At 45.7% G+C, this 21,294-nt stretch overlaps 1 protein-coding gene and 1 long non-coding RNA gene across 33 annotated transcripts in view; one reads left to right on the forward strand and one right to left on the reverse strand.

Annotated features, from left to right (window-relative positions):
- Positions 1 to 3,444: 3,444 nt before the first annotated feature.
- LEKR1 (leucine, glutamate and lysine rich 1) overlaps positions 3,445 to 21,294 on the reverse strand; it is a 61,126-nt gene continuing 43,276 nt past the window's right edge. For 9 of the 32 annotated variants that reach the window (XM_085233012.1, XM_085233013.1, XM_085233010.1 and 6 more), the window contains 12 exons: positions 20,721 to 20,802; positions 19,087 to 19,164; positions 18,616 to 18,819; positions 16,851 to 16,944; positions 14,219 to 14,371; positions 13,133 to 13,432; positions 10,307 to 11,143; positions 9,427 to 9,685; positions 6,579 to 7,521; positions 5,975 to 6,229; positions 4,169 to 5,257; positions 3,445 to 3,714 (listed from right to left, as the gene is read on the reverse strand). In XM_085233012.1, coding sequence (XP_085089138.1) covers positions 10,802 to 11,143; positions 13,133 to 13,432; positions 14,219 to 14,371; positions 16,851 to 16,944; positions 18,616 to 18,819; positions 19,087 to 19,164; positions 20,721 to 20,802 — 1,253 coding nt within the window. In that variant the 3' untranslated portion in view covers positions 3,445 to 3,714; positions 4,169 to 5,257; positions 5,975 to 6,229; ... (1 more) ...; positions 9,427 to 9,685; positions 10,307 to 10,801. Of the gene's footprint in view, positions 3,715 to 4,148; positions 5,258 to 5,974; positions 6,230 to 6,578; positions 7,522 to 9,426; positions 9,686 to 10,306; positions 11,144 to 13,132; positions 13,433 to 14,218; positions 14,372 to 16,850; positions 16,945 to 17,446; positions 17,934 to 18,615; positions 18,820 to 19,086; positions 19,165 to 20,720; positions 20,803 to 21,294 lie in introns of those variants that run through there. The other 23 variants (XM_085233001.1, XM_085232999.1, XM_085232988.1 and 20 more) reach the window with 23 other exon arrangements.
- LOC116217034 (uncharacterized) lies at positions 4,155 to 13,363 on the forward strand. Its single transcript, XR_004160884.2, has 2 exons — positions 4,155 to 4,293; positions 5,766 to 13,363. It is a non-coding gene; the product is annotated as an uncharacterized LOC116217034 (long non-coding RNA).

A 21,294-nucleotide genomic window follows, 5' to 3' on the forward strand; every position in this document is an offset into this window, starting at 1 on the left:
GTTACTAGGGAAATGAAGGTAACTTTTCCATAGATGCAAGTATGGAGCCCTGGGCAGCCATAACAGTCTGGCTTCCAGGCAGCACAGTTAGCTCAGGCATCAGTGGGTGTCAGAAGTTTGTGCCTTGTAGTGAAGCTTTGAGGAAGAATCAGCCTCTGTGTTGGAGTTGGTGTGTAAGCACTAATTACCCTTCTGTGCTCCTAGTGCCCTCACTCCAGAGCTGAAGAGCAGGAGTTGTCTTCTGTATAAGCTGGAACATCTGGTGATGGGGAACATCTGGGCACCATCTGCTGCACATTGCTTTACACAGTGAGCTCGCAGGGGTTCAATGCTTGTCTCTTCTTTCCTGGGGAAAAAAAAAATGTGTTCAGTCAGCTTTACTAACGGCAGCCTTAACCATGTAATGACTGCCAAAAATGGGCCCTAAAATAAATGGTTTTGGTTAATGAAACAAAAGGAGATGATCTGTCTTTAAGCACTACTAAACATTGTGTAGTGACATCACCACTGAGGGAGTGAGCAAAGTCTGAGTGCTGGGTCCACTGCACTAACAACTCAATGATTGTAACTCACAGCCTTGTTTATGGATGGCCCTGCCTTATTTTTACCACTAACCCTCCTTGTCATTAGTGGTACTGAAGTCCAAATCACAAAAACCAATCATTGGAGGATACTGTTACATGTACTCTTACATCTCTCCTGCTTTCAGGATTAGGTCCAGGTGCTTTGGTGGTGAGAGCAGCCTTTGGGTGCCCTGCAGGCTGTTTACTTCTGTTTTCTGCAAGCAGTTCCAGGGTGGCCAGGAAGGGGTGCAGTTAAAGAACTTCTAAAGGACTTCTCTGCCCGGGTGTGTGCCCTGAGGCCAGTACCCATGTGCCAGCATAGTGGTTCTTCCTGCAGGAAAGCAAGGAACAAAGTGAGCACTGCTCACAGCGCGTGGCCGTACAGCATCAGCAGGAGTTCAATGAGCAGAGCCTCTGCTCCCAGTCGATAGCAGCCTCTGTCCATCTTTTGCAATTGGTGGATGCTCCGTACTCTGCAGAGCCCTATGGAACACGCGGTGAAACCATGTTTAAAGGTTTACCCCCAGAGTGGAAATGCTTTTATGGTTTAAAACAAAAACAAACAAACAAAAAAAAAACCACAAGAACAAAACACCTACCATACTCTGTGACACTCCACTGCAAGAGTGTTTCTTACTGTAACTGTAGGTGGAAGCAAGATGGCTCTCCCAGCTCAGGCGTAGTTCCCCTCTTCCCAGCCCCAGCTTGGCTCGCTGCGCTTTCTCTTGCCAGGATGGATGAGAGCAGGAGGACCCACTTGGACTCAGTACTGCAGTATACAGATGAAGCACAACGAAAGGCACTGCGTGTCCTCCCTCTCCATCTCCTTGGTACTTCCAGCAATTGCAGCCTCCAGTGCTGTGGCTGCTGCACTCAGGAAGGTTGCTGTGTTGGCTCTATGGTGAGCAGATGGGCAGCAGCAGCCCCGCGTTTGCTTTATGCTGGGCAGCAGATGGCAGCCAGAGGGAGCAGGAAGGCACACGGTGCTGTGCTTCTGGCAAGAAATTGTTCCAACAGCGAAGTGCTGCAAGAGCATAAAGCTGTGCAATCAGAGCTGCAATTCAGAGTAAGGAGACCAGGCAAAGGCTGTGGCCCAACAGATGGAGGTGCTGGGATGGGGCCGGCAGGGAGGAGCTCACACGTGGGGGAACAGCTGCCAGGGTCCTGGGCTAAGCATGGGGTGCTGCCGTGAGGGCCTCTCCTTGGGAAATGCGGAGTGCTTCTGTACAGCTGCTGCTGGGAGGGCACTGTGAGTGCAGAGAGGTGCTGAACCTGGGGTCTGCCCCTCCCTCGACCTTGCTTTCCCTCAGGAAACGCTGCAGTCCCAGCGCGTGCCCATAGCTTGCATTACCACAGTGGAGCTCTGGTGGCTGCACCCTGCTGAGGAAAAAACACTTCTGTAAAGGAAGCAGCTTCCCCTTCCCAGCTCCTGCCTGGCTGTGCACCAGCACAGCAACATTAAGAAAAGCTGTTGTGGGGAGAAAGAAAAAAAACAAACAAACAAACAAACAAAAAACCCTTTATATTCTAATGGTAAGAAAAAAATTGCAAAAAAACATACCATTATTGTCCCAAGAAACAAAACTCCTTGTTGAGGCTGAGCTGCTCCCAGAGCCATCAGCTGCTCTGCTGCCATTCTGGGTTTTATTCTGTAGGTGGAAGTGTTGCAAAGCAGACGTGAGCAGCCTGTGCATGCATACAATCATGCAGCACTCCGTGCATGCAGGGTGCTGCCACAAGGCAGAGTGCTGCCCAACCTGAGGCTGCTTTGGAGCAGCAGGCAATAGCTGGGGGTCACTTCAAGCCCCGCAGGATCACACGCTGCCCCGGGGCTGCAGAAGCACTCCAAGCTCTCAGCTGCCCCTTCTAGCACGTGGCTCCTGCGTGGTGGAAAGGCTGCCGTTTCCCAAGGGGAATGGCACCTCGTGCTTCCACCTGAGTTTGAGGAGGGCATAGGGCACAGCTCCATAGCCAAAAAATGGCTTTGGGTAGGCAGGATGGGGAGAATGATTTATTGAGGGACTGCTGGTCAAAACATCAGCTGTAAGCCCAGGCAGGTCATGCTGCTGCACCCAGAGAGAGCGACAGCCTGCGTGCCACTGCATCCCTCCCAGCCCCTGCCAGACCCAAACCAGCTCTCCATTCTATTTCCAGTTTCCATCTGTGGTGAGTTTATAACTGAACTGGACACTGGGGGGTTATAGCACAGTAGTTTGCCATCAAGGAAACCGCAAGCAAAGATGTTATCTCCACCATATGGTTCTTATTTGAGGAGATCTGTCAAGTTACATGAACTGACACAACACAGCTTGGGGCTGGGTGTTGTTTTACACACACATGGGCTCCCAACACAGCAGCGCCCCGAGCTCGGCCCAGATCACAGCCCAACACAGCAGTGCTGGCAATGGAGCACCCATCCTGCATGAGGGGCTTCAGAGCAGGTCCCAGCTGTGCCCCACACCCAGCAGTGGCTGTATTTCTGAAACCTCACACAGGTAAGGTACCAGGTAAGGCAGATTGCCAACAGCAAATCCAAACATAGCACCCAGATCCAGGTGTGTGACCCTTTCCCTCCCTCAGTGGCAAAACCCAGCAGCAGGACACAAGTGAGATCTCTCCAGCAGGCAGAGCTCAGCCTGGATCCCCACCACAATAACCAGGCTGAAAAGAGGATGGGGTAAAGCAGCATGAGTGGGGCCAGGGCTGCTTTTAGTGACATACACATGGTGTGACAACATGAAACAGCAGCAGCTGCTAGTGAGCTGTAGCAAGGGAAGGCTTGCAAGTAATTCCACGGCAACTAAACAAAAGCAAAGATAAAGGGTGAGAAAGCATCTCACTGTAAGCACCAGGACCGTGGTCCCCCAGGACAGCTGCATACCTGCTAGGTGTGCTGTGTGTGCCAACAGAATCCTCAGTGCCAGTGGTGCTTCCTTCCATGAGGAGCACAGCAGGAGTGGAATATCCTCACCCTCTGAATTTCTGTGGGCTCTTCGGATGCAACTTTTGCTTCTTTTGCTTTATAGCACAGGAATTACAAAGCCCAGCCATCCCTGTGTGGCTTTAGCATACGAATTACAGTCTCCTCTGAGCTCCAGCAGCTGCCTCAGTAACCCTCTGAGGAGGTGCTGCTGCTATTTTTAGAAGGAATCTACAAAAACAAAACCCAAAAAAGACATCAGCAAACATAATTAAGTTGGCAACCAGCAATCTATAAAAGCAGTGAGGCAATGCTGCTACTTGGTTACACCCACAGCGGCCATAAATCATCCCCCCATCTGACCTCTTTCTGCACACTTCTGGGGGTTGCTGGCGTTCCTTTTTTGAGGTACTTTTCCCAAAATGCACATGTGGTTCTTTGTTCAGATCTTCATGATGATTAAAGTGACCACCCTGTCCTGGTAACTTGAAACACTCTTACAGCTCACACAATGCTCCACATACACAGGAAACAGCTGCAGAAATGGATGCCTGAATGGATTCCCATCAAAGCCAGTGATTCACAACAGGCAGCGCTCAGAAAGCAGCATCAGCCTCGGATTGCTGTGAGGAGAGGCAGCCCACCCTCCTCCCACCCCCCCACACCGTTATCCTTCATCACGTGCACTTCTGGCAGATTTGCAGGACTTTCCAAACACCCTTCTGGGGCTGTGTTTCATCTCCACGTTGTGCCGCTGACTCAGTGCCTCTCAGCTGACCTGGATATGGAGAAAAAGCAGCGACTCTTGAGGTAAGAGAGGGCACCGCTGTGCGACTTGGGTTGTTTTGTTTCTCAGGGATATGCAAGCAGTGCCACTGCAGGGACATGTGGGCAGGACAGAGATGTGACCCCCAGCCCAAACCAGCAGCAATGGGGAAGTGCTGCTCCTGCAGCAGCAGGCAGATTCCTGAAGGCACTCCTTACCTCAAGCTTTGCACCTCCCCTCTAGGTACTACGCATTATAGGAAAGCAACGTTAAGCAAAATAAATCACTTTCCACTTCACATAAATTGGGAGTTGGAAAATCCCATGTAGGTCACAGGCTGCTGCCAGCAGGGCTGCTCCTGACTGCCCATTTTCCATGGCTCTTTCCTGCCCACCCCCCCATGACTCAGGCCAAGGGGCTCTTCCCATCCCCTGAGGGCCAGCACAGCCTCAGGACATTTTCCTTTGTGCTGCGCTGAAACTTTCCTCTGCTAAATGTCATCACCCCATGACTCCCAGCCAGGACCACCCCGCACTATTCCACACTTTCTCTGCTGTTTACTGCTGTAGTTTTCATTCACTGAAGGAGAAGTGGCTGTGGCTGCTGCTGATCACAAGTGCTCGACACCCACCAAAACTGAGCCATCCCATCCCATCAGGACAATGCCACGCTGCTGAGAGGGACCACCCAATTTTTGATTTGGGTCTCCATGCTTCTTCCAGCCCAAAGCCTCCAGTTTGGCCCTGAAATGATGGGGGTGGGTTGAGCTGCTAGGAAAGCTGCATCTCAGGAAGCAGCAGAAGGGGATAGGGCAAGGGACAGGAAGTGTGGACCTTGGCTTTGAACACGTGTTCTACTCTTACCTTTGCCATAAAAAAGCACATTTCCCAGGTTTACCATAAGTAACTGCTCCCAGGTGGAAAAGGGCCAGCATACTCCGTGCTCTGCTTGCTCTCATCTGCCCAGGTGTCCTCAGCCAGCTTCAAGCAGAAGGGCATATCGAGCCATCTGTATGCAGAAATGAGGAACTGAGAGCCAGCCCACAGCTTCAGTGCACAAGGTTTGGCAGTACGCACAACAGGTCTGCCAGGGACAGGACAGGCACCCTGGCTTTCACAGATAGGCTTTGAGAAATACTGTTTTGCATGTGAAATCTATGCTGAAGCCAACAGTCACCTAACGGCACTCAGATTGAAATGGCTGCTAAGAACATTGCCCAAAGTCACCAAACAGCACAAAGACTACAGTAAGCCAAAAAACTAGAAAACCACATGGGACAAGAGGTAATGGCTACAAGTTGTGCCAAGGGAGCTTCAGGTTGGAAATCAGGAAAAATTTCTTCTCTGAAAGAGTGGTCAGACACTGGTACAGCTGCTCAGGGAGCGGGGTCACCATCCCTGGTGGTGCTCCAGAGCCGTGGGGATACGGCACGGAGGGATGTGGGCACTGTGCATGGTGGGCTGGGCTGGGGATCTCTGAGGCCTTTTCCAACCTTAATGATTCTGTGATTCTAAAGCACAGACAGCTCCAGCTCCCTCTCGCTCCATTTCAGCGAAGGCACTCGCCCTCAAGTTGCCCATGGTGGTTGTTGTGCTGAGAGCAAGCTGCTTCCACAATCGACCTGAAGAAACCCCTTAAAAGTGCACGCCTGCCCCGTCTTGTGACCGATATGCTTCATCATCTCCTTTTGTACTTTGTTCAGAGGTTGTTTGCATCATGACAGACCTTTCACACATGCTGCCGCCCTCAGATCTCAGATGGTTTCTTTGCATGCACCATAATCGGGCACTGATGCTCCCTTTGTCGAGCTCCTCTGAATGCTCAGCAGCAGCACACAGCCTACCACACCCTGCAGGGCTGCAGCCAGCAAGAAACGGAAAGTGAAATGTCCTGAGTCTGCTGCATGCAGCTGTGCCTTCTGCTCAGTGCGCCGCTTGGATTCCAAAGTGCCGCTGCTGCCAATCCGTATCTTTGTCAGAACTGAAATAAAGGCAACCCTAACAAGTTAGCATTCAGTAGTGTGCAAACAGGAAACTTGAAACGCATTGGATGTTTGGAAATAACAGGTTCCTCTAAAGGAACCAGTTCCTGTAAATTTATGGGATTGAGGAACCAGCAACAACAGGCTTTACAGGCTAAAATGGATCTGTGTCATCGTTTGAGTTCCTGACGTTCAGAAATTAATGGATTCTGGGCAGATACTGAAATCTACACAGCTTCCAAAGCAGCTGGCAGTGCTCAACACCAATTTCAAAGCACAAGTGCAGCACAGCAGAAAAGAAGTGTCTCCATGCTATGACCGGGCACTGCTCCCAAAACGACAGCTCACCTGAGGCTGTGCTGCAGCTCGGAGTGAATGCTCAGACCTGAGCTGGTGCCACTTCCTCGTGCCATCTGACAGGCTTCATGCCCAGAACACCTCCTGCCCAGAACACCACCAACACATCCATTCAGTTCTGAGTTCTGCTGAGTGCATGGCAGAGAACACAGATTAGACATCTGACCAACATGTCTGTCTGTCCACGATCCCTGCTATTTCACACAGACCAAATGCTGTACAGGGACCAGATGGACAACTTCTGTTGCTCAGCATTTGCCCTGTTTGAAAGCTGCCCTGCACATAGATCAGGGCTGACTTTCAACCTGTCACTTCGTGTGGCCTGCAGTGCGAGGAGCAAAGCACGTGGTGTGGCAAGGCAACAGCACAAAGCCTGCTATACACAGAGGGAGGTACAGTGAGGGCCTTCAGTATGAAGGCAAAGAACAAATACAACGCGTGCAACACAACCCATGGCTTACAGAGTCTGACAATGGCACCATTTTCCCAGCACGATGCACACCCATCACAGCATGCATTGCTCACTCCACTGCAGCACGCTGCTCACCCCAAGCTCCTCTCTGCCAAGCACCTCTAATTAGTATTTTCCTAACTTTTCCACGTGAAGCACATTGTGAAGGACTGTATGACTAAGTTAGTGTAAAGCAAATCACAACCAGCTGGTGTGATCTGTGTATTGTAAGTTAACTTCTAACCACACATACTTGCTTTTGCCAGCGAAGAACTGATGGAATTGGACTGGGTTTAGCTGAATGGCTACAGTGAGATCCAGCCACACGTTACAGAAGTAAGTGTTACTTCTGTAGGCTCCCCAGCCATCATCCCTTGCCTTACTGGCAAGCAGCACAGCCACATCCTGGCACTGACCTTAACTCAGCAGCAATTCAAGGTTCCAGATGGAAAACTGCAGCTTTGGAAGATTTGTGGCTCGCTCCTGTCAGAAGATAGGAGGTGTCTCTTGAGATAGAGAGGAGCAAAAACACCCTGCAGGATCTGGCCACACTCGCTCGGAAGCGGTTTCTTTTCATTATCTGGGAACAGTTCTCAGTGCAATGCCAGATGCCCATGTTTTCCATCACACAAATTGTATTTCCGGTGTTAAAACCTCTTCAGCATTAATCTTTTACAGCATCCTTTTTATTATCCTATCAAAATTAATTTTGTACTATGCTTTGAGGATGAAAAAAGCCACATAAGTGCTAAGCATGTTTGGTTCCATTACTTCACGGCACTGCAGTTGCATATAGTTTATCCTTCCATTAGCAGAATAAACTCAAATAACAACAGCAATTAAAGACCTAACATCAACTTTTCATTCTGTAAGTAAGTTTTTAAACAACTGAAAATAGAGACGTGCAGCTTTTGTTTGAGACAGGAAGTTTCCCTGATTCCATTCTTACACTTTTTCTTTTGCATTAAGGGCAGGCAGTGCTTTCTGCAGCAACTGCAGGCTGTAAAAGAAACTATAAAACACCAGGAGCCAAAACAAGAATTTAAAGCGAAGAATATCTCACAGCACAACCAACTCTTTAAACAAACGCCTGCATTTCCTTCTGATTAATGCATTTTACTGACCTATGGCACTGGGTCCAGCTATTTCCATACACTTTCAAGGCTGCTAAGACACCACAAAGATTTTTTCCTAGGTCTGCTTTCTTCCCTTGCAGAACCACTCCACGTGCCAGCCCCGGGCTGCACTGCCAGGTGTTGCTCTGAGCTCTGCCCTCAGCCCTGCTGCACACTCTGGCCTCCTATACTGCTATGCAACACGGCAGCTACTAGCACAGTCAGTGCTTTATGGACAGACTGAGGACTGCACTCTCAACCAGGCAACATCATCAGCTCTGCCACGAACAACAGAGCAGCCTTTGCATGAGTCAAACTCACAGCCACAGGCCACTTTCCTGCAACCTTGAGGAGTGAGAGGACGGCTGCTTCCTGCAGGCAGCTCAGGAGCCACAGAGGCTGATTTGTTCCAACTTTGTGGTTTCCAGTATTCCCTGGTGCCGTGAGTCCTAGAGTGCAAGGTCCAGTGTACGAAAAACCCATTCATAAATGACACAGCTTCTACAAAATGCACTGCCTCCAGGAAGCTGCATTTCCTGAAACGTGGGGTTGGAATTAGCTGCCTGCCTTCTCCATGGCACTCTGCTGCTCTGCTTCACCCCATTGCGAGAAATGCTTTGTAAACTTTCCTTGACTTTGTGAGGTTACTTTGTAAAAGCTGGTGAACAAGGTTTCCTGATATTAATCCACTTTGTTTATTGCTTAGCAGCACGAGCTCTGGGTTTCTGCAAGCTATGGAAATGAGGGAAATCCTGGCTCCTGACTCAGTGGGGGTTCATGATTTATCCTCCCCCTCACGCATCAAACATTATTTCTGTGGCTGCTCTCTTTATTCCAGGTGCTACTCCTTTCCCACCATTTATGAACATACAGCCTTCCTTAGAGAGGTGTTGCAGGACACAACCAGCAGCCAGGAGCCCAGCTCTCAGCCCTGCAGCACTGGACAAGATGGGCCAGCACCATTCAGAGCTGGGCATTCTGTGCACAGGAACAGAGCCAGGGTGGCTGCTGGCCCAGCTCTGCTCTCTGCTTTAAGTACAGAGGCACGACTGCATGCATCTCACTTCTTCAGTACAAAAAATCCACCATTAAACTCTCAATTGTATCAACTGCCACAAGTGTTCACCCTCACGTCTGTTCCACAGTGGTCTGAGCAAGTAAAATAAAAATTAATGTACTGCATAATTTAAATGTTCTTTAAATCCGTAAAATAAAATTGAAGTTCATCTAGGAGTTTTATTTAAAATTGACACAGCAGTGCTCTGGAACTCACCATTTTAAGAGCTGCCTCAACGAAGGTCTGCTCCTTCAGCACAGGAAGATGGCAGGTGGGTAACAGAGCAACAGTTTTCAAGCTCAAAGAAGTCAGGATTTCTCCTAAGCAACAACAACAAAATCATTCTCAGCAAGCACAGAGAAGGGAACACCCAATCATTCTTTGTGCCTCTGTGGAATGGTAGAAAAATGGATTTCATGAAGCTGTGCTTCAGTGGAATTACTTCCACATCTTTCAGACTGCCACTTTTCAACATCTTTAAGAAAAAAGAAAAAAAAAAAACCACAAATTAGTGACCAAAGCCACTCACCTGTGACTGTGCTTCCCAGGTATCTTCACTGTGTCTATGATTGATTGCTGCCACCGAATTCTTGCTGCTTTCTGAATTTGAGAATAGGGGATTTCTGAGCACACTTTTTGGGCTCTGCTACCACTGAGATCAGTTAAGGTTCAGTAATGGAAAGGATCAGTAAAGGTTCAGTGGGAACAGAAGCTGAGTAAGACAAAGCGCACCTCAAAATCTAGCCCAGGGTGCTAAATCTACAAAGGCTGCTTCTCCCACTAATTTTATTATGTGACATGTATTCCCTGCTATGCCACTGGATTCAGCAAAGCAATTCTAACTTACTCCAGCACTAAAGTGACACGTAGTCACTTCGGCACACACAGGGCTATCTCACCACTCAGAAATAACATAGTCAAGGTTCACGGTGTGAGTACAAACGTATTTGTGCTTACAAGCATCCTGCAAACCAGCAACTCCACGTTTCCAAATGTAGATAGAGCCCAGTGCTAAACTCAACAAGGAGCAGGCAGCCTCTGTGATCCTGCTGCTCACGTGCTCTGACAACCCCCAGGATGCTCCCTTCCAACTTACCCCCAGCTGAGTAGCTCAGGTCCGTGCTGGCACTGTTGGGAAGATGGCTGCAGTGTCTGGGGGAGGCTGCCCAGGCAATGGGTGCACACTGCTCCACGAAATAATGGCATATATCTGGTTCAAACCAAACAAATTGCATTTTGACACCAGAAACGCACAATGAAGTTACAAGGGACAACACACAAAATGGGAAAATTCCAACGAAGTGCTTTAGGGAGAACAGCCTTTGAAGTCGGTAATTATTTTAATTACACTTCTTGAATACGTGCACCTTTTTGAGAGGCAATTATTTTTTCATTCTTACTTTTCCCATCTTGGAACGTAGATAGCACTTAATTACATTGATACGCAACGGACAAATAAACATTATTGCATCAAAAATACATCAGAACGTAACTTAATTCTCAGCTGTAGAAATGCACGACGTTCATCAGGCAACACCTGATGCCCAGGGCCAACAGTTGAGTGGCCGACAGCGCAGAGCTTCCCCACGTGTCAGAGTTGGCTCCTCTGCCTTCTCCTGGCCGCGCTCTCCCGGCCTCTGAGGGCTGGCAAAGTCACACTGCCGGGCCTGCCAGCGGGTGCCTGCACAGCTCGGGGAACGCCGACCTGCCCCGAGGGATGGATGGCCCCCCCTGGGCGGCTGCTGCGTCCGTAATCGGCACGCAGGGCAGGGGAGGAGGTTAGGCTGCCCTGAGCCGGAGAACGCGGCGATAACGGGAAGTTTCCACCGAGCTTTCTGAGTTGCAGTACTTGTTCCCTGGCTTGAGTCAAAGCTGCAGTCAGCTCATAGCGTTCCTCGCACTCTCTGCGCACCGTTTCCTGGAGAAGAGTGTTCTGCAAACAGAAACAAAGCCTCGCTCTGCAAAATGCCATCAGTGAAAACACGCCTCTGTTAAATTCCTTTGGGCCAAGGCAGGGTGCCTGGAGGGCAGAGGCACGGAAAGCCTGCAGTGCTTCCTAGCACTTCGTTTTCTCTGGAAGTTGCTCTGATGACATACGCTGGCATTTACACACGCATCCTTATCTCAGGAGACAGTGGAAAATATGAGGTAAGTCCTGAGGAGCTCCTCCTGGTCTCCTGCCCTCCCTCCAAGCACAGGGAAGCCAGGAACCCTGCTCCTGGAAGCAGCAAGGCACAGAGTCCAAGCACTGCTCTGCCACTTCACTGCAATAAGATGCTTCCAGTATTTCAGCAACGTGAACTGCCTTTTTTGGTGACTACACTGATCGCCAGTTCCCAGATGACTGAGACAAATGAGTACCCACCTAGCATTTTTCATCAACTTTTCACTGTGATTACCAGCACCCAAATGATAAGCAACCAGCAGCGGTCCTTGAGCAGACAAGTGCTACACAAGCTCCCAGGCTGGTACATGACATAGAAGAACTTATTTGTGACGCTGACTTTCCTGGTTTCCAGTTGCAATCAAAAGTCAATGAACAACAAAGAGCAACATGACTAAGTGGATTCATACAAGTCAGAACCACTGTCAGCACTGATGCAAACAGAAAATGGTCACTTCCCTAATTTCGCTCTCCTAAGGAAGAAGTTGCTGCTGACTAATGGAGCAGGACAGTGGAAGGTGAGCTACCAGGACCGTCTCTGACACGGAGCACGATGAACAGCTCAGACAGAGAACATTCCCAGCCTCAACACCTGCACAAACATTTTGAGTAAACCTCTAGTGCTGGAAGTCTGAGCTGTATGAGTCTGACCACACACCACCCCCAGGAGAGAACAAACGAGTATCTGAAACGCTCTCCCCATCATTATGGCAGAGGCACAGAGAAGGAAGATTCTTGATCAATACTCAGAGTGCTTTCTGTGAACCCTTCCCCCAGCTACAGGACAGAGCAGCTGCCAACATCTCGGGAATCCACGAACACAGTGCTTCCAAACCAAGACTTAATTCATTTTGAAGTTTCATTTTCGTTGTTTATCCAATTTTTTCCTGCCACTAATTACTCCGGACACTCCAGTCTAATCTTATCTGCAGCCCCTGACTTCACTGTTTTCACGTTTCTCATACAGCAGTATGGCTCTCTCCCCGCCCTTCCCATCATATTCCAAACATTCAGCAAATGCTTGTGGTAAGAGTAGCAGTCACATTTCTCAGTCACATTTCTCTGCATACAATGATTCACTTGTATGCATTCCTGTGCTACAGAAAGAGGGTTTGCTTGTGACAAGCGGGACAACGGCCCGTTAGCACAGTATGATGTGGGCAATGCGCTCCCACACAGAAGAGCAACCTCTGCTCTACACACCATGCGGTACGGGGGCAGCATCCACTCATTCCTATGGACTGCATGAAGATTTTTCTTACTTATTTTGGAAATATTGGATTTCAATGTGGCCTTCCAATACTTGAAGGGAGCGTAAAAACTGGAGGGGGAACTGCTGTTTACACAGCAGTGGGTGGATTGTGATAGGACAAGGGGAATGGTTTTAAACTGAGACAGGGGAGGTTTAGGTTGGATATTAGGAGGAAGTTTTTCACACAGGAGGTGGTGAGGCACTGGAACAGGTTGCCCAAGGAGGCTGTGGATGCCCCATCCCTGCAGGCATTCGAGGCCAGGCTGGATGTGGCTCTGGGCAGCCTGGGCTGCTGGTTGGTGACCTGCACACAGCAGGGGGTTGGAACTGGATGAGCATTGTGGGCCTCTGCAACCCAGACCATTCTAGGATTCTAATTTTAAAGATTTTTTTTTTTTTCTTACAACAGCATGGACCAATAAATAAGTGTTCTTTGAATGATTCCAGCAATCACATGTCTCAATACAGAAAGAGCATGGAAGGCACTTCCTTGGACACGTTCTTACCTCCTCTTGCACTTGACTCAAACTGTGAATCAGCTGCGTCCTCTCCTGGGTTAATTCTTCCAGTTCATCTGACTTGTGTTTAATTTCTTTCCTCATATTACCCAGTAATGATTCGTTATTGTTCTGTTCCACCTTCAGCTGAAATTCAAGTTCAGTAATCAGCCTTTTAAGGCTCTGAATTTCTTTTTCTTTCTCTTCATCTTTCTCTGCAAGTTTGATCTGGACATCTTGTAGCTTCTTTTCAAGAATTTCTGCCTCCATTCGTAAGCTGTTGGTGGCACTGGATATTAATTCAGGTATCTGCATGGCAAATAGTGTATTAGTCTAAATTCAGCGTTTATCCTTAGATAGATAAAATGAAGTATCAAACAAATACCTTCAAGAAAAATCACAAATCCAAGCACACAAGTCTTCAGAGACCAAAAAACAAAAAACAGCAACAAAAAAAACTGTGATAAATTGTTATTTTCAGCTCATTAAAAACAGTATGATGTAATGAATTTAAAACAACAATGCAATTTCATCACATTTCCTTGACATTTCTATGTCAAATCTTTTGAGACATTCTAAAAGCTAAGGTTATAGGTACCATTTTCAATTTCTAAGTAAAAAAAGTTCAAAGACTCTAGATCTGGGTAATGGGAATGGCAAATAATGTGATGCAACAAGCAGTGCAGAGGGGGGAAGCTGCTAACCTGACCTTAACCCATCAGTGGTGGGACGATGGGAAGGGAAGAAGCAGTGCAGATGGCTCTGTGACAACCCATCATGGTCTCAAACAGCCCGAAGACTTTCAAATCTGACACCGTTAGTTCAATAATAATTAGCAATTGCAGTCTGTGGACATAGATAAACCACGGAGAGAGAAAATCTGAGGAAAGCAAGAACTTCCACAGCTACACTTGTTATTACGTATTAACCTGTTCCGTTTTCCAAATTTTCAATCATATGCCATAGACTGAGATTGGGAAAAATTATTGCATCTTCAAGATGCAGGACACCACACAGAGATTTTATTCCTTCACATATTGTTTTCCGAAGGCTCACATCATCTACTGCCACACATTTCTCTCGAGCATCACACACCTTCTTCTGGAGCTCTTCGTGATCTCTCTGGTATTTTGTGATTAATTCTTGCTGCTTTTGTCTTTCAGTGTCTAGTTCCACTCTGGCTTCTTCTTTGACTTTGAGAATTGCTTCTTTGTGTCGTGCTTCACCTTTGGCCAGATCAATCTCCACCTAGAGAACAAGTGCCCGTTGCCATGCAGCCCCTCCCAGTGCACCCACGGAAGGTGGGGAAGGAGCACACCCAAGGAACGTCCCCAGGTCCAAAGCCTCAATGCCAACATTGTATTCCTGCAGGCTGAATTCTAATGGACTCAACTGAAGTACGTAAGGAATACAAAAGGCACATTAAACAAGCACAGAGCTATCCTAATTACTTAAAATTATTAAAAGCTCAAAATGAGCTTAATTATAACCATCTAATTTCCTACAGCAATTACGATCAAAAGTGTAACAAATTCCTCTACCACTTTTTGGGGAAAAGACAAACTGTAATATTGTCATTATTTTTAACATCGAAATAAGCACAATTCTGGGCACTGGGCAGGCACAAATCCCCCACTGAGACTTAGCTTACAACACATGCATTGTGACACCCTCAGAACAGATCACCATTATTATTATGCATACAGATGTATTTTCTACATTACTGGGCACAGGATTTTGGATTCTAACTGTAGAAAAACTTGTGACAGATACAGCAGTACACATTGCTATCAAAGGGGGTCATTTGTCGGAGGCTACTAATTACTAAGAGTAGAAAAATATACATAGTACTAAAAAATGGACTTATTTGGAAACTTACACAAGCACTTTTCACACTTAATACTTGATAGTATACAGCTGATAACCACAACAGGAAAACAAATGGCAGCTGATCTGCAGGGAAAGCATAATGACTACTAATTGCTTTAAAGCTACTTCTGGGCTCGTCGTTAACCACCTATAAAAACCTCACAAACGTTCACATCAATTTCCCTGTTTTTCATAGAAGATTATTTTTTTTATCCATTACAATTCAAAGTTCATCTGTATTTAAAATACAAAACTGGAACACTAAACTTTGTGCAGTGGCCCCCTGCCCCAAGGAACGATAACTCTGCCACATTTCTGACTTCTGTCTGACGAGAACATCTTTAGAGCACTTGGCATTCACTGCATTTTAATGGCTGTGATACCAAAGATGTAATTGCTCTCTCCCACCAGCAGCAGCCTTTATCTTGTACTAATGTCAAGTTGAACAATACGTTGTGATTATGCAGACAGTGTGGCCTCATTCTAAAATTATATCCTGCCACAGAGAAGGTAAGAGCTTTTTAAAGAGATGTAACAGATCTTAATTGCTGGTAGTCCAAAAGTTTTCTTGAGACTAAATAAAGCTTTCAGACACTTATCACATACTGCACAAAAAAAAAAAAAGACATTAATTTTAGCTACCAATTATGTAAGGCTTAAAACAGAAACGTGAATTATCGTTCAATAGTATTTGTGCGTTTTTCCTTCACAATTTCTTCTATTGCTTTTTTGGAAAGGTGGCAGGTTACCCCAAAGCCAACACGCTCACAGCTGCCCGTGGTAAGCAGCTGATCCACCCCACTGTGAGACCCTGACACTGCAGCTAGGTTAGCACACAACTCTGCACACAGCTGGGAAACCATCTGCCATCACACACTGTGGCCTCACGTACTTGTTTTTTAAATCAGTGGAGAATATTTTTTGACAGAAGACCTCTAACCCAAGCACACACTAAAAGATGACTGAGAAATGACAACTCAGGCGTGCAGAACACAGTAATACACATTGAAGACAAGGCTAGGCTTGTGATAAACTTCCAGTAAGAAGATACCCATCAAGAGGCATTTCTGCTTGCACTCCTGATCTGTCGCTCTGATTTGAATGGGAGGCAAGTAAAGTAAAGAACATTTTTCTCATCTGCTTGTTACCTCATAGAATCATTTATTGTTGGAAAAGACCTCTAAGACCATCAAGTCCAACCAAGCTATCCCCACCGTGCCCACTAACCCACGTCTGCAAGTGCAGCATCTCCATGTTTCTTATCCTGATGTCTAACCTGAACCTTCCCAGTGTGACTTGAGGCTACCAGCTCTCATCCCAACACAGATCTGTTTTACAGATCTATACCTTCAGTTTTGGTTCAGCTCACATGCAAGTAGGAAGGCTCTGTGCTCTCTCCACCTTATAACAGTGCACATGCTTGGTTTTACTGTGAAACACCTTCCACACATATTTTTCTAAGCAGGTTGGTCTGGACAGAAATCCCCAGCAACATGCTCTCCTGCAGATCAGGGTTTGCAGGTGGCTGTGGCACACAGCTGGGGTGGACTGTCCACGTTCACCGCTGGGAGTCTGCACCTGGGATCTGTGTCTGCACTGGTGACATGGGCTCTTCACAAATACCCAGCAGTTGGAAAGTCTGGACCAAACCTGACCATCCCCCAGGACCACAAACACGTTAATATTTCTTACATTCAGATCCAGCCTACGTAGAGAGATCACCCATTGTGCAGAAAGAACCTATTGACATGTTTGCATTTAAGGAGCTAGGTATCTGGCTGACTGTGCAGGTTCGTGACAGACGACTAGGACAGAAAAAAAGAAACTGAAATTGTGCCAACTACACATCCAGCATTACCTTCTCCCTCCAGTTATCTTCATTCCGCATCTTCTGCCTTAATGTTTCCTGCAGCTGTTCTGTTCTGTTCTGATGAGAAATCAGCATTAACTCCCTAGAAACCACAAAAACTTGTATGTAAATATGTGCTCTGCCCAGATTGGTGGCGTGCCATTTTCTTGCAATTAAGTCCTTTGTGGCAAGGGCTCCACTTTTTCTTTGTTTAGTATTCTGTGCAGTAAGCCCAGAGGCACAACAATAATCACTACTTAGCATTTGCATACTGCTGTCACACATTTAATGAATGTTATATGTTGAAGAAAATACTGCAGTTAATCATTCTTCTGCATACATACACGCAAGCACAACTATTTTTTAAATTTTCAAGTCAAATTAAGAACACTGAATAACTTTAATACTCAAAACAAATTGTCGTAGTTAACAAATTCAGAGTATTACTACAATTAATTTTTAAAAATGTAATAGCTTCTGAATTAAAACCACCAAGTGGTTGCTATTGTTGTAGTTACTGTTTGTTATGTGAGGCTTGCAGAGCAAAAGCCCTAGAGAGTTCAAATTCTTCTAACTTACATTATCAGCAATGTACCAACTGGAACAAGTCACGTAGCCGGGGCTTAAGTAGAAGGAAAATATTCTTAAATTAACATGGAATATCTTTTCATGCACTACCCACACACACAGAGCATATTCAAACTCTTTAGGTATAAAAATAGCTTAATGCCTCCTGGTGTACCATCACTATCTCAGAAAATCCTTATCTTCCCCAAAAGCCACTATTCTGAATATATTTTCTCAAGTCAAACAAATAACATACTGCCACATTTCAAGCAGGAGGCAGCACTTTCTTTTGCCAATAAAAGATAAGTTAATATAATCAGTAACTGAAAATGTATTAGCAGGATGCTTTCAAATAGCGGAGACAAGCCTGTGAACGTTTGGAATAAAATGAATATGTAGATTATACTCAAAGCAAATAAAAATAATGTGGATTTAGGTTGATAAGTGGAGGTCTAAAAGAAAGGCATTCAGATACCATTCCAGGAAACAATGAGCCTCAGTAACTCAGTGCTTCATTTTCCACATCTGAAAAATAATTATAGGGAAAAGGTTAGCGTTGTTGATAGCTGAGAACCTTTGGAATAAGATTAGACTGGTGGGGTGTTGTCCACACGTCTCACTGAATACTAGATCACATCCAAAAACCTGGCATACTGTAGTATTTACAGCATTGTTACTGTTTGCAAGTTGCTAATAACATAAGTTACAGGAATTTAAACTCTTCAGGGCTTTTTCTCTACAAGCCTCATATAACAAATAGCAGCTATAACAACAGCAATAAATAGGTGTTTTGATTAAGCTTGAGCTGGGTTGCCCTGGGTTGCATAGCAGAGAGTTGGTGTGTTGAGGTTTTTTTCCTCCTTTATTCCTCTTTTTAAAGGCATGTTTTGTTCTACTCAGCTTTTTGTCTATACTGCAATAATTTTAAAAGTCCACGCAATGAATTCTAGAGTTCCAGGATACGGGCACTGTGCTGTCAAGGCTGTCAGAGTTCTGCCTGCAGGTGCAGGCAATGATGGAGGGCAAGGGCAGGCCACAGCTGGGCACAGTGCCTCTCTCCCAGTCTGCCCAGTACCAGAGCCAAGCTCCAGTACCTGTCAGAGAGGTGAGGATCTGGCAGAGAAGGAGCACACTATATTTACAGATTTCCAAGAAGAAAACCTGGGCTGAACACAGCAGTTATCTGTGGTGACTCAGCTCTGGTTACCTTTCTTGCTTCAACATCACCACCTCTTCCTCTGTTTGTGTGAGAAGAGCTTTAAGTGTTTCCAGTTCAGTTTCTGATTGACTGGTTCTTCTTCTTAGATCTCCTTCTCTCCTCTCCTTCTCAGCCACCTCTTCCTGCAAACGTTTGCACACTTGTTGGCAAATCAGTAGAGATTCTTCCTTTTCCTTGAGCTCTTTTGCAAGTCTACAGAGGAAATGAACAGCAACATCACTGTTATCCTCATTCACAAACAGAAACTAAACAAATGGAAGTAAATTGTACCTGGAAAAGAAAATATTAGACAAAAAAGTATATATTCGTCATGAATTTAAATCTAGTGACTTTTCCACAAAAATAGAAACTGAAAATAGAAAAAGAATGTATAATAGCTGCATTAAAGCCATAAATAAAATTTTTGCTCTCCTTGCCCATAGCTGCATTTATGGTATAAAACACAACTTCAGCATTTACCTTGACTCAGAAATTCCATTTTCATTTTTCATTTTTTTCAGTTCATTTTGACACACATCAAGTTCTGCTGATTTCACCCTAAGAAAATTGAAAACAAAGTGTATTTGTCCAAAGCAATGACAGCCTTTACTCACACAACGACCCAAACATGTTTATTAATCCACTATCTAACTTGCACTTTCTATTTTAGTTAAAAGGCAGATAAATAAAACACTCCATTACTTCTTGCTAGCACTTTTCAGCAGCATATTTATTCTTGCAGTGTAAATTCAGCCTAATCAGGATCACAAAAATTTAATTGCTGCAAACAAGAAAGTGTGATCATGCAACACCAACGAATGTTTTGGCTGGGCTAAGAATACAAAGGAACAGAAAGCAATTTAATATGATAGAGGTCTGGAAAATGTGAAAGTTTCCTGTAATTTTGTCATCATTTCACCAACTAATAACCATGGTTAAGCCTCCTATTTATACTTAAACAAACAGAGAATGTCATTTTATTAAATTGCACCCATATTACATTGAAATTTTAATATTACACCGAGAAACACTGTACTGTTTATTTAGCTCTGCTCATGAAGTCTTTTTTCATGCTCAATATTTGTATTATCATTAAAACACTTTGTTGCTAAGCATTCCAAATATTTGCAACCGTGTTTTGATCAGCCCCTCTGAATATAGGAACTGAAAACAGAAGTATGCATCATGAAAGAATCCTCCCTTGAATTTCAGGAAAACATAGAAAACAACTGATAATATTTGTTCTCGAGGTTGGTTGCACTTTTGCATTGCCCTCCAGCTTCATATTTGAAACTAACATTTATTTTCACTAGCTTACTATGCAGGGTGATGTTATTTCTGAATTGCATTGTGGACTTGCAATGCAGGAAAGCACTCAGAGCCCCAATCCCACAGCCCTTAGTAGTGCTGACAGCTCCCACCAAGCCCCACGTGCTGCCAAAGCACAGACCAGCTGTGATGGAGGGGACCCTGGGCTCCCAAGCTGCTGCTCAGGGCAGTGTGATGGGAGCAGAATGCTCTGTGCCACAGCAACATTAGCAAAAGTTGCCTATTTTTCCTTGTTTCCTCATCCTTGTGGTCTCCCATCACCCAGGAGTGGTAGCAGCCTCAGCACTGCTGCAGGGCACCACTGCTTTCCATGCTCTGAGGCCACCAGTTCTGCAGAGGACCCTCTTTGAGACCTGACAAGGCTTTGATGGCATTTTCTTTATTCTACATTAATTTAGGCTTCATATTCTAACCACGCAACACGGTAAAATTACAAACTGTAGTAACACACCAGTGCACGGGGAATACTAGCAGTAAATTCACATTTACAGTCCAGAAGTTGTGTGGGTTTCACACATTTTATCCCACGCTTAGTACTAAACGAAGAGCCAAATTGAGCTGTAACCCTCCTCTTTGCTGCACCATGAGACAGCTGAGGAAGGCAAGCCCTGCTTCCACAGGCAGACATGTTCACTCAGTTGGTTAGGAGCACAGGCTCATTAATATACCACGCATCTTCTGCTGGTCAACACCTTCACAAGCCACCCTGACAAGTAGTGGTACAATTCTCTTTGAAAACAGTGTTATGCACAGTGGCAAAACAAACAAGCAAACAGAAGCCTTACATTAGCAGCTTTTTGTAGTGATCCATCTCAGCTGTTACCTTCTGCAGCTTGTGTTCAGTGGTCTCAACTTGATTAGTTAAATCTGAAACCAAAAACACAGTGTTTATGGCCCTCCCTGCAATGCACACCGCAGACCCACGGCTCCCAGCTGCCATACAGGGGCTCAGCACCTCCAGCCACCCCCTCACAAAGCAGCTGTGTCATTTGTTTCCCACTGAAATACAAAAAAAATTCCAAATACACTGATAATTTTGCTTAAAGACCATAATGCTGCTATTAAAAATACCATAGTTACAAAAAAACAGCTCAAGATCCCTCCTGTATGTATATTTTGTTGCAATGCCTATTTGACTCATGTGAAATAAGTTCCTTACGTTTGAATGGAGTGAATACTTACTGTCTTTTCATGTGGATGTTATTCAGCATAGATATTGACAAACCCATTGCACAGAGTCACACAAAAGGTAAAACTTCTCTCAAAGTCAGGGCTTCCTAGAAATATCTTACGTTATTGGCTTTCTAATATTTTCTGGCATCTGTTGTTCAAGCTGATGTATTTTAGAGGGCTTGGAGC

This window comes from Meleagris gallopavo, chromosome 11 (assembly GCF_905368555.1).
Source record: "Meleagris gallopavo chromosome 11, MGAL_WU_HG_1.1, whole genome shotgun sequence".
Taxonomy (NCBI): domain Eukaryota; kingdom Metazoa; phylum Chordata; class Aves; order Galliformes; family Phasianidae; genus Meleagris; species Meleagris gallopavo.